Below are 12,881 nucleotides of genomic sequence, written 5' to 3'. Positions count from 1 at the left end.
CGTACGGCGCGTGAGCTCTGCGCTAAACACGCTTCTGCACGGCGCGTAAGCCGGAAGCATCTGGGCGGGGCGTACACATGGCCCCTCCCCTGCCGTCATTACGTTAGCAGCCGTCACACGCTCGGTCGCCAAGAGCTAACCCCTCCGGGCTGGGCTGCGGCCGGAAGAGAACTCCGTTCCGACCTAGGGTAGTGCGGCGACAGACTAACTTGCAGGATTTTAGTCTGTAGGATTCCTTATTATTCCATTTTTTCTTAGACCAACACGAGGAATCATCGATCACAATAAAGATGGCGGCAGCCGCTTTACCATGGTAACAGGGAGGTCATTCGCTAACAACCTTGGCTCTTTCATTTTAGTTCCGCCCTGTTGGGGAAGGGAAGTGCGTGGTCCCGCCCCAGCAGCGTGCCTGTTTGTAAAAGCTGGAGTGTACCAAGCAATATGAGAGAGAGTCGCGGCAGTCTAGGGAATGAGAGAATGCGGAGCGCTCAAATTCAAGTCGTCACCATAGCCGAGGAGATGGGGAGGTAAAGGGAGAACAGACCCGTGTCTGTTCTTGTGTAGCCCCTGGGCTCCATGCGTTTGGTGGTGAGGGAGCGAGCTGGCGGAGGGCGTCGCTACGGGGTTCTCAGAAAAGATCATTGACTGCTGGTACTTAAGCGGCTAAAGCATGATTTGAACTCAGATTGCTTTGGCTCGGAGACTGAATGTTTAACTGCTGTAGCTATTGCCTCCCAGTATAACAGGGAATATGAGTGACTCAACATATTTTATTACATTTTTGGAAAAGAACTTAGAGCATCTGACTTGGTGATCCTAGGTCGGTGGGCTTATAACAACGAACCATCCAAGAATAGGTCAAGGCATCTATAACCAGGGGCTTGTTGTGCTGTCATCAGTCATTTGTAGAGAATGGATTGTTGGTTCTCTTCATTAACCAACCCTACTCTACTGGTTATAAAAGAGGAGGTGTGTGCAGGGGATGTTTCCTAAGCTTTTGTATATTTGGGTTTCATTTATAGGCCCCGTGCTAGTGACTCCTGCCTCAGTGCCTGTCCCTCAGAGTCGTTTTCCTTCACTGCAGCACTCTTGGAGTGATACGTATCTTTAGCCTATAGGTTATAACAAAATGAAGACAGAAGATAGGGCGTCTGATGCTGTTGTTGTAGGTGTTATGACTGAACCTCAGTTCACATAACAACATAGGTGCAGTATGAAGAGGTGGGGGGAAAACTAGGAAAGATGCATTTCTACACAACTGGGACTATATTTAGAATAAGTGTTATTTGGGGGAATTGCACAGAAGAGAAAGGGTATGTTGTGGAGAATCAAAGAATTTGGGAAACCACAGTCAAGATTTGTGGGGCACTGGCAGAAAGTTTTGTGGAAAAGTCCCGAGTTCTTATTTAGTCTGGTTGATGATACTAAGAATCTTGGATAAGGTATAAATGAAGCAAGCAAAGACATTCAGGATTGTGAGAGCACAGAGGCTTGGCCGTAGAAGGTCAAACTTCCAAGGCTGTGGTAAGTACTACTTCATGTTTGATCTACATTTTAAGTTCCTCAAAGAGCCATGGAATAAAAGCCCTCATTGGTCTCCAGGGACTATCTGCAAAGGCAGCAACCCCTGTATATACATCATTGCATGAAGAAAATTCCAGATGGCACTGTAGCATTATCCATGTTTGGAGAAATTCTCAATGAGCAGCACCTGTAATAGCTAAGGAAACTTGGGGCTCTCAGAGAGCACCTGAATGCTGACACTGATCCTGGTCAGTATCTGGATGTAGGTTCCAATTGGCTTGCTTTGAAAGGAAGAGCTGAAGGAAATGAATGAAATGAAACATCATTCCTAAGTTTTGTACTACTGCATTATCACACCTGTTCAGCAATATTTATACTTTGAGTATTTGAGGGTTCAGCTCTGAGGCTACAATATAGAGAATTGTGCAGTCCATTAAAACTGGTTATTCTGGTCTTCTCATTTTAGCATTTTCATTTATTTTTTTTTTTAAAGATTTTATTTATTTGAGAGGGAACAGGGGCAGAGGAAGAGGGACAAGCAGACTCCCCTCTGATCAGGGAGACTGATGTTGGGCCCGATCCCAGGACTCTGGGATCATGACCTGAGCCAAAGGCAGACAACCAACTGAGCCACCCAGGTGCCCCTCATTTTTTATTTCTTACCTGACTACTTTTATTCTCAATTCATGCTCAATGAATACATTTCCTGTATTTGTTTCCTAGAATCCAGAAGGTTCCCGATTGTTCACCTGCTCAAGGGCTGCCTTATGAGATACATTGCTTGGTAGCAGGCCAGGGAGTTAGTTGGTCAGCTGAATTGGAGGAAGATTTTCCTTGTTCTTGGCGATGGCATGGTGACCTCTTGCTACTGAATGAGGACTGCTTCCAAACCAAGCATTGGGGAAAACTGGGTAAGAGGAGGAAGTCTCTGAGTTTTTTCTCGAGACTCCAATCAGGCTTGTCTAAAACTTATGTCTTTTGGGGGGCTTGTTCTGTTTCAGAACCAGAACTCTGGGAGACTGTTGCAGTGACACGTGGAATCCAGGGTTTAGCAAAACGAAGGTGGATATCACTGTACCACACTTACACTCCAGCAGTGTGCTGCTGGGTGAACATGGCTGGACAGAACATGTGGATAATGGTATCAGGTTGGGGTTAACAGGGTGATAATGATTAAAAAGAGCTAGTATTTGTGAAGGGCTGTATAGATTACAAAGCTTTTCTACATAGATCTTCAGTCTCACAACATTTGGGAGATTGTTTTAGTGTGCTCTCTATTATAGTAAAGTATACATAACAAAATATACCATTTTAACCATTTTTAAGTGTATAGTTCAGTGGCTTTAAGTATATTCACATTGTGCAACCATCATCACTATCCATCTCCAGAACTTCTTTATTTTCCCAAACAGGAACTCCGTGTCCATTAAACATTAATCCCCCATTATTCCCTCCCACCAGCTCCTGGCAACCACGATGTTACTCTCTGTGTCTATGAATTTGACTACTTTAGGTACCTCACATAAGTGGAATCTTAACACTCTATTTTTACTTTTGTGACTGGTTTGTTTTGCTTAGCATAGTGCCTTCAAGTTTCATCTATGTTGTAGCGTGTGTTAGAATTTCCTTCCTTTGTAAGGCTGAATAATATTCCATTGTATGTACACATGAAAATTTGGTTAGCCACTCGTCTGTTAATGGACACTTGGGTTGCTTCCACCTTTTGGCTATTGTGAATAATGTTGCTATGAACCTGGGAGTACAGATACCTGTTTGAGTTCCTGCTTTGAATTCTTTTGCGTAAAGTGTTCTTTACACAAAATTCTTTTCCAGAAGTGTAATTGCTAGATCATGTGGTAATTCTATGTATAATTTTTCGAGGAATCACCATACCTTTTCCACAGTGGCTGCATCATTTTACATTCCCATCAGCAGTGCACGGGGTTCCCATTTCATCCTTACCAACATTTGTTATTTCCTTTTTTATTTTTGGAATAATAGCCCCCTAATGGGTGTGAAGTGGTATTCCATTGTGTTTGTTTAAATATTTTATTTATTTATTTGAGAGAGCAAGAGAGCACCAGCAGGGGGGAGGGACAGAGGGAGAGGGAGAAGCAGACTCCCTGCTGAACAGGGAGCCTGATGTTGGGCTTGATCCCAGGACCCTGATATCATGATCTGAGCCAAAGGCAGATGCCCAACCGAGCCACCGAGGCACCCCTCCATTGTGGTTTTGATTGGCATTTCACTACTATATTGGGAAACGTACTGTTCTCCTCTCCTGGGTGCCTCCTTTACTTTCACGCAGAACACTTTACTTTTGACATTTCTGGGCACCAAATATGTGGAGATTTTTTTCCCACAACAAACAGTTCTCTGCAACACCAGCCGGGTGTCCTATAATTTAACTAAATTCTGACACCTGGAGATAGTGTCAGATCCTACAGGTTAAGGGTTCAATCCTCAAGACTGCCCCTACCCCACTTCAGATGCCAATTGTAAGTTTAGGTTGTCACCTGTGCTTCTCACTGATTGGCTATAACCTTGGGTTCATTCAGTTAATTTGCTACAGCAGCTCACAGACCTCAGGAAAACAGTTACTAACATTTACCAGTTTATTAAAGGATATGATAAAAGATACAGGTGAATAGCCAAATGAAGAGATATGTAAGGTGAGCTCTGGGAAGGTCCTGAGTGCAGGAGCTTCTGTCCTTTTGGAGTTGGGATGTGTCACCTGACTGGTACCTGGATGTGTTAACCTACCTGGAAGCTCTGTGAATCCCCTACCTATTTTTGGGATTTTTATGGAGGCTTTATCACTTAGGCAAGATCAGTCATTAACTCCATTTCCAGCCTCACTTCCCTCTCTGGAGCATGAAGGGTGGGGCTGAAAAATTCCAACATCTAATTATGGCTTAGTTATTTGGTGACCAGCCCCCATCTAGGAACCCACCCAGAGTTGCCTCATTAGGGCAAAAGATACTCCTAATGCTGTTATCACTTAGGAAATAACAAGGTATTTAGGAGCCCTGTATCAGGTACAGGGTTAAAGACCAAATATTAGAATAAGAGACACTCCTTGTGCTCTTATCACTTAGACATTATAAGGGTTTTGGGAGTTCTAAATGGGGAACCAGGTGCAGAGACCCATATATGTATTTTCTGTTATCTCATACCTAGTGACGAGTGAGGTTGAACATGTTTCCATGTGCTGTTGGCCTCTTGTATATCTTTTCTGGAGAAATGTCTATTTAAGTCCTTTTCAGTTTTTTAATGGGATTGTTTTTGTTTTAGGAGTCTTATTTTTATCCTGGATACTAATCCCTCGTCAGATGCATAATTTGCAAATATTTTTCCCATTCTGTGGGTAGTCTTTTCTCTGTTGACCGTGTCCTTTGATGCACAAAAGATTTTAATTTTGATGGATTCCAACTTATCTAATTTTTATTTGTTCCCTGTACATTTGGTGTTATAGCCAAGAAATCTTTGTCAAATCCAGTGTCATGAAACTTTTCTCCTATGTTTTCTAATAAGAGTTTCATAGGCTTAGCTCTTACATTTAGGTCTTTGATAATTTGAGATAATTTTTTTGAAAAGATTTTATTTATTTAAGAGAGAGCGTGAGTGCACAAGCAGGGGGAGGGGCAGAGGGAGAGGGAGAAGCCGACACCCTGCTGAGCAGGGAGCCTGACATGGGGCTCAATCCCTGGGTCCTGGGATCATGACCTGAGCCAAAGTCAGTTGCTTAACTGACTGAGCCACCTAGGCACCCCAAGATAATTTTTGTATATGGTTTAGGCAAGGTTCCAACTTTATCCTTTTGCATGTGGATATCCAGTTGTCCCAGCACCATTTGTTGGAAAGACTGCTTTTTCCCCCTCCAGTGAATGGTCTTGGCACCCTTATTGAAAATCATTTGAGGGCGTCTGGGTGGCTCAGTTGGTTAAGCGACTGCCTTCAGCTCAGGTCATGATCCTGGAGTCCTGGGATCGAGTCCCACATTGGGCTCCCTGCTTAGCAGGGAGTCTGCTTCTCCCTCTGACCCTCCCCCGTCTTGTGCTCTCTCTCTCTCTCTCTCAAATAAATAAATAAAATCTTTAAAAGAATCATTTGAACATAACTGTGAGGGTTTCTTTCTGGGCTATTTCATTGATCTGCATTCATTTACAGTTGATCCTTGAACAGTATCCCAACCCCTGCAGAGTCGAAAATCTGCATACAACTTTTGACTCCTGTATAACTTAACTACAAATAGCCTGCTGTTGACTAGAAGCCTTACTGAGAATATAAACAATTGATCAGCACATATTTTGTATTTATGTATTCTATTCTCATATTTAGGTAAGCTAAAGAAGAGAAAATGTTATTAAGAAAATTATAAGGAAGAGAAAATACATTTACAGTACTGTATTCATAAAACAAAATCTGGGGGCTCCTGGGTGGCTCAGTCAGTTAAGCGTCTGCCTTCAGCTCAGGTCATGATCTCAGGTCCTGGGATCGAGCCCCACATTGAGCTTCTGCTTGGCGAGCAGCCTTCTTCCTCTTCTCGCTCTGTCTGCCGCTCCCCCAGTTTGTTCTCTCTCTCTCTCCTCTCTCTCTCTCTCTCTGTCAAATAAATAAATAAATAAATCTTGAAAAAGAATAAACACAATCTCTATGTAGGTGGCCCTGCACAGTTCAAACCCATGTTGTTGAAGGATCAACTCTATTTTTCTCTGATCTTTATTTTTTCCTTCTTTCTACTAACTTTGGACTTTTTTTGGTTCTGTTAGGTGTAGGGCTAGACTGTTGGAGATTTTTCATATTGAGGTAGTCCTGTATTACTGTAAACTTCCCTCTTAAAACTGCTCGGTCTGTGTACCAAAGATTTTGAACCGTTGTGTTTCCATTTTCATTTGTCTCCATGTATGTTTGATTTCCTCTTTGATTTTGTAGTTGACCCATTGGTTGTTTAGTACCATGTTTAGCCTCCACATGTTTGTGTTTTTCCCTTTTTTTTGGTAATTGTTTTCTAGTTTCATACCATTGTGGTCTGAAAAGATACTTGATATGATTTCAGTCTTCATAAATTTATTGAGACTTGTTTTGTTGCCTAACATGTGATTTATGCTGGGGAATGTTCCATGTGCACTTGAATGTGTATTTTGCTCTTTTTGGATGGAATGTATGTATCTGTTAAGTCCAGCTGGTCTAGAGTGTTGTTCAAAGCCATGGTTTCCTTATTGATTTTCTCTCTGGGTGATCCATTCATGTATGTGGGCTGTTCCCTTCTCTTATTGAATTACTGTTAATGCTTCCCTTTAGGTCTGTTAATACTTGCTTTATATGTTTAGGTGCCCCTCTGTTGGGTACATATATATTTATAATTGTTATATCCTGTTGTTGAATTGATCCCTTTATCATGTAATGCTCTTTTTTGTCTCTTGTTATGGTCTTTGAAGTCTGTTTTGTCTTATATCAGTATTGCTACCCTAGCCTTTTTTTTTTTTTGCCTCCGTTTATGTGGAATATCTTTTTCTATTCCTTCACTTTCAGTTTGTATGTATCTAGGTTTGAAGTGAGTCTCTTGTAGGCAGCATATAGATGGGTTTGGGTTTTTTTATCCATTAATTCACCCTGTGTCTTTGATTGGAGCATTTAAGACCATTAACATTCAAAGTAATTATTGACAGGTGTGTACTTATCGCCATTTTTGTTAATTGTTCTCTGGTTGTGTTTATAGTTCTTTTTTCCTTTCATCTTCTCTTGTTCTGTTCACTTGTGATTTGTTGACTTTCTTTAGTGTTTTGCTTGAATTCCTTTCTCTTTACTTTTTGTGTATCTATTATATGTTTTTTGTTTATGGTTATTATGAGGTTCATATATAACATCCTATGTATATAGCAATCTATCTTAAGTTGATGGCCACAAGTTCAAACACATTCTAAAGACACTACATTTTTACTTCGCCCACTCCATATTGTATGCATTTGATGTCATATTTTACATCTTTTTATTTTGTGCATCCCTTAGCTAACTTTTGTAGATACAATTGTTTTTACTGCTTTTGTCTTTTAACCTTCATATGAGCTTTATAAGTGTTTGATTTACTACCTTTACTTGGTTTGCTTTTACCAGTGAATTTTTTTTCCTTTTATAATTTTCTTCCAGTTATGGCTTTCTCTCTTCCACTTCAAAAATTCCCTTTGACACTTCTTATAAGGCAGTTTTAGTGGTGATGTACTTTTATCTTTTGTTTCTGGGAAACTATCTCTCCTTCAATTCTGAATGATAACCTTGTGGGTTGAGTATTCTTGGTGGCAGCTATTTTCCTTTCAATGCTTTAAATATAACATGCCGCTCCTTTCTGGCCTACAGATTTTCTACTAATAAATCAGCTTATAGTGTTATGGGATTTTCTTTGTACATAACTATTTGCTTTTCTCTTGTTTTTAAAAGAGTCCCTTTATTTATTTATTTGAGAGAGAGAGAGGAAAGGGAAAGAGAGAAGGAGAGGGAGAATCCCGAGCAGACTCTATGCTGAGCACAGAGCCGACACGGGGCTCAATCTCACAACCCTGAGATCATGACCTGAGCTGACCGAGATCAAGAGGTGGATACCCAACCGACTGAGTCACCCAGGTGCCCCTAAGGAGTCTCCTCTTATTTTTAATTTTTTGACATTTTAATTATTATGTGTCTTGATGTGGACCTCCTTGGGTTCATCTTGTTTGGGGCTCTCTGAGCTTGCTGGACCTGGATGTCTTTTTCCTTCCCCAGGTTAGGGAAATTTTAGGTATTACTTTTTCAGATAAGTTTTCTGCCCCCTTCTCTCTGTCTTCTCCTTCTGGGACCTCTCTAATGTGAATGTTAGTATGCTTCATATTGTCTCAGAGGTCCCTTAACCTATCCTCATTTTTTAAAAAATCTTTTTCCTGGGGCGCCTGGGTGGCTCGGTTGGGCGACTGCCTTCGGCTCAGGTCATGATCCTGGAGTCTCGGGATTGAGTCCCGCATCAGGCTCCCTGCTCAGCGGGGAGTCTCCTTCTTCCTCTGACCTTCCCCACTCTCGTGCTCTCTCTCTCTCTCTCTCTCTCTCATTCTCTCTGATAAACAAAATCTTTTAAAAAAATAAAAATAAAAAATCTTTTTCCTTTTTGCTCTTCAGCTTGCATGCTTTCCGCTACCCTGTCTTCCAGATTGCTTGATTGTTTTTCTATATTTTTTAATCTGCTCGTGATTCTCTGTAGCATATTTTTTCTTTTTTTTAAAGATTTTATTTATTTATTTGACAGAGAGAGAGAGAGATAGCGAGAGCAGGAACACAAACAGGGGGAGTGGGAGAGGGAGAAGCAGGCCCCCGGCTGAGCAGGGAGCCTGATGCGGGGCTCGATCCCAGGACCCTGGGATCATGACCGGAGCTGAAGGCAGATGCTTAATGACTGAGCCACCCAGGCGACCCTCTCTAGCATATTTTTCACTTCAGTTATTTTATCCTTCAGCTCTAACTGGTTCTTTTTCATATTTTCTGTCTCTTTGTTGCTGTTTTCACTTAGTTCATCCACTCTTCTCTCAAGTCTGGTGAATATCTTTATGACCATTACTCTGAAGTCCTTATCAAATAGATTGCTGATCTCCATTTCATTTAGTTCTTTTTCTGAAGTTTTGTGTTATTCTTTTGTTGAGAACATATTCTTCTGTCTCCTCATTTTGTCTGAGTCTCTGTGTTTGTTTCTTTGAATTAGGTAGGTCAGCTATGTTTTCTGGTCCTGAAATTAGTGGCCTTATGAAGAAGGCATTTTATGGTGCCCAGTAGTGCAGGCTCCCTGGTCAACAGAACCAGCCACTGTGGGAGTGTCCCTTCTGTGGGTTCATATGTCCTCCTGTTGTGTCTGGTACACTCTGAGGGCGTGGCTGGCCCTCAGCCCTGTTGTCAGCAATGACTGGTGTGACTGCCGTGAGCATGCTGGTGGTGCTGGTAGGTGGAATTAGTTCCCGTTGTAGCTGGCTGAGAGGCTGGGCTATAGATGCTGGTGGCTTGCTCTTGGGTGCAACCATCTCTTGGTACAGCTGGCTGAGTGGGCTGGCCACAGTGGCTGTGGGTATGCTGGTGGATGGGGCAGGAATCCTACCCTCCTCCCCAGGGCACAAGTCACTTTGTAGGGGTGCCTGTCCCAGGCTGGGCTGCCTGCCAGGCGTGGTAATGCAGTAGTTGCTTTGGAGGGGCTCCTGCCAGGGTGGGCTGGCAGGCAAAGACTGAGGCAGGGCAAGCAGTGCTGGCAAAGTGGATGGAGAGCATCAGAACTGGTGTCCACCAGCGCTGGGCCAGCTAGACTGAAGGAGGGCAAGAAAAATGGTGCTGCCCAACAGCACTCCCGTCCCTGGGGAAAGTTCCAGGAGATCCCTGTGTCTCCAGCACATACCTAAAATTAGTAAATCTCCTTCATGTATAACACAGGTGTTTTTCAAACTGCTGCTTCCGTGCTGAGTCTCAGACCGAGTGTAGAGGGTGCAGAGCGAAGTCTCAGTTTCCTAAAGCCCCGTGGTTCTCCTGGAGTCAAGCCCTGCTGATTTTCAAATCTTCCAGTTTTGAGTCCTGCTGATTTTCAAAGACAGACATAATGGAGGCTCTTCCTTTTGGTGTAGTTCCCCAGGGCTGGGGGTGCCCAGTCTGGGTCATGATCCCTCACTCCTCAAAGGAGAGGACCTCCATGCCTGTGATATACTTTCTGCTTGTGGGTCACCATGCCAGGCATTTGATTCCTGGCTATGTCTCTGCCCCTTCTACTCTTCTCAATATGGCCTTTTTTTTTTTTTTTTTTTTTTTGGTAATGTCATTGGCTTTGGGAGGATCTGTTCTTCTTCCAGTGTTCAGGTAATTTTCAGAGTGCGTTGCACTACATGAAGTCATTGCCTTAGTGTGTCTTGGAGGAGGTGAGCCCAGGATCCTCCTACTCTGTCATCTTCCCTGTCTCCTCTAGTTGTTGTTGTTGTTGTTTTAAATGTCAGTGTGGGTCGGGGATGGAAGGCCTGGACAGAGCTTCCTAGTCTGCTAACTTGCAGATGTCCCCTAAAACAGAGTATCTATTTTATAAACAGGGATATCAAAGCTCAGATAGTGACTTGTACAAGGTTACACAGTTAATAAGGATAAAGGCTGGGATTTGACTGTATTTCTTTCTCCAGGTTTTGTGATTTTTTAAAAACTAAACTTTGTATTTTAGAATAATTTTAGATTTACCAGAAAGGTACAAAGATAGTACAGAGACTTCCCATATCCACCCACCCTCTGCCCTACACAGTTGTCCCTTTTATCAACATGTTAGTGTGCTCTATTTGTTACAATTAATGAACCAATATCGATATATTATTGTTAACTAAAGTCTATACTTTATTCAGATTTTCTTATTTTTAACCTATTTTTTTTTTCTATTCTAGGACCCAGTCTAGGATACCACATTACATTGTTGTCATGTCTCCTTTGGCTTCTGTTGACTGTGGCAGTTTTGCAGAATTTCTTTGTTTTGATGACCTTGACGGTATTGAGGAGTACCGCTCAGGTATTTTGTAGACTCTGCCTCAGTTGGAATTTGTCTGATGGCTTTTCTCATGATTAGACTGGGTTACGGGTGTTTGGGAGGAAGACCATTTTTATCATGTCATGTCAAGGCCTTGATCAGCTGGCCAAGGTAGTGTTTGCCAGGTTTCTGCTCTGTAAACTTATTTTTTCCACTTTATATACCACAGTTAAGAAGGGTTGGGGAAAATTAAGTTCTACTTCCTGGAGGGTGAGAAACTACATAAATTATTTACCATTCTTCTGTAGGAAGAATTATTTATTTTGTTTCTCAGATTGTTTCAGCTTTGGGGTGCCTGGGTGGCTCAGTCGGTTAAGCGTCTGCCTTCGGCTCAGGTCATGATCCCAGGGTCCTGGGATCGAGCCCCACGTCAGGGAGCCTGCTTCTCCCTCTCCTCCCCACTCATGCTCTTTCTTTCTGTCTCTGTTACTATCTCTGTCTCTCTCTGTCAAATAAAATAAATAAAATCTTAAAAAAAAAAAGACTGACAAACTTAAAGATTATTTCAGCTTTGTCCACTGGAAGCTCTTTCATGTTGGTGCCCGTGTCCCTTTGGCATGCCCCCACTCTTGTGTTTTTTGTGCACTTTCCTTACTTTCTTACACTACAGGATGCCTATTTTGTATATTCCCTGCCTTAGCCGTTGGAGAATCAGTCATCCAAAGAGCTGTGGTTCCTTTTAGTAAATCAAGATGTCTTCCAGAATATGAAAGGTCTAATAGATTGTAGTAGCCAATAGAAACTCATTTGGAAGGGTGTATATGTAGGAGGTGGTTAACAAGACCAAAGAAGAAGAGAAAGCCGGAAGGGTCATAATCCAGTTTTCTGCTGAATGATAGTTTACGATTGGAGGTAATAGCATAAACTAAGAGTCAGAAACCTTAGGTTTAAATGCCAACTCTGACACTTTTTAGTTGTGTGTCTTTGAACCTCAATTTCCTCATCTGTAATATGGGTATAATTACTTCATGAAGTTGTTGGGATGAGGATTAACTAATAGCACATGCTCTGCCGGGCCTGGCACGCAGTAAGTATTCATATGTTCGCTATCATCACTAGTCTCGTTTCTGTACTCATCTGAACTAGCTACTATAATATCACGAACAACTATGAACCCTCACCATTTTTGTTTGATGCCTCCATTACTCAGCTTCCCTTGTATTTCTTTCCCTAGGAATCTTTTTGATGTGACCCAGTGTGTTCCTTTGAGATCATCGCCAAGATGCTGCAAGTGGCATCACTGCCGCGTACTGGAGAAGCACGTGAGCGTCTGTATGCAGATGACAGTTCTAGGGACCTTTGGCTTTAAGTAGCTATCTCTTCCCCAGACCCATATTCAGGTTCAGTCTACTCATCAATCTTTTTCTTCAAGACCATAAAAAAATCAGTGCTGGGTATTAAGGAGGGCATGTACTGCATGGAGCACTGGGTGTTATACGAAAACAATGGATCGTGGATCACCACATCAAAAAAAATAAAATAATTTGCAAGAAGCAAAAATAAAAAAAATCGTGTTGTTCAAATATGAAATATTAAAGTGAACTGAACATCAAATCTCTTTTTTTATAGAATTTATTTGAGAGAGAGAGTGCACGTGAGCAAGAGCGGGGGAGGGGGCGCAGAGGGAGAGAGAGAAGCAGACTCCTCGCTGAGCAGGGAGCCCGACATGGGGCTTGATCCCAGGACGCCGGGACTGTGACCTGAGCTGAAGGCAGACGCTTAACCTACTGAGCCACCCAGGCACCCCCCCAATCTCTTTTTGTTAATAGAATTAAAATTTTTTATTATCTTCCTAGCAAAT

At 42.3% G+C, this 12,881-nt stretch overlaps 1 protein-coding gene across 16 annotated transcripts; it reads left to right on the top strand.

Annotated features, from left to right (window-relative positions):
* The first annotated feature begins 117 nt into the window (after positions 1 to 117).
* On the top strand, positions 118 to 12,647 carry LOC112827149 (tRNA wybutosine-synthesizing protein 2 homolog). 16 transcript variants are annotated; one of them, XR_012376140.1, is made up of 6 exons: positions 118 to 313; positions 2,018 to 2,162; positions 2,248 to 2,435; positions 2,526 to 2,665; positions 10,941 to 11,062; positions 12,255 to 12,647. XR_012376140.1 is itself a non-coding variant. In XM_073885903.1 (6 exons), exons 1-6 carry the CDS (start codon positions 442 to 444, stop codon positions 12,264 to 12,266), a joined length of 600 nt encoding a protein of 199 aa, XP_073742004.1. In that variant the 5' UTR covers positions 324 to 441; the 3' UTR covers positions 12,267 to 12,647. The 16 variants fall into 16 exon arrangements, 4 of the variants coding, with proteins under 4 accessions (XP_073742004.1, XP_073742007.1, XP_073742005.1 ...); XR_012376139.1 differs by lacking the exons at positions 118 to 313; positions 2,018 to 2,162 and adding exons at positions 324 to 527; positions 1,443 to 1,524; XM_073885903.1 differs by lacking the exons at positions 118 to 313; positions 2,018 to 2,162 and adding exons at positions 324 to 527; positions 2,986 to 3,037.
* The last annotated feature ends 234 nt before the right edge of the window (positions 12,648 to 12,881 follow it).

Source organism: Callorhinus ursinus, unplaced genomic scaffold (genome assembly GCF_003265705.2).
Source record: "Callorhinus ursinus isolate GAN/ISIS: 27379988/994484 unplaced genomic scaffold, GSC_fseal_2.0 scaffold67, whole genome shotgun sequence".
Lineage (NCBI taxonomy): Eukaryota > Metazoa > Chordata > Mammalia > Carnivora > Otariidae > Callorhinus > Callorhinus ursinus.
Note: the sequence above shows the minus strand (reverse complement) of the source record. Positions and strands in the feature narration are given on the sequence as shown.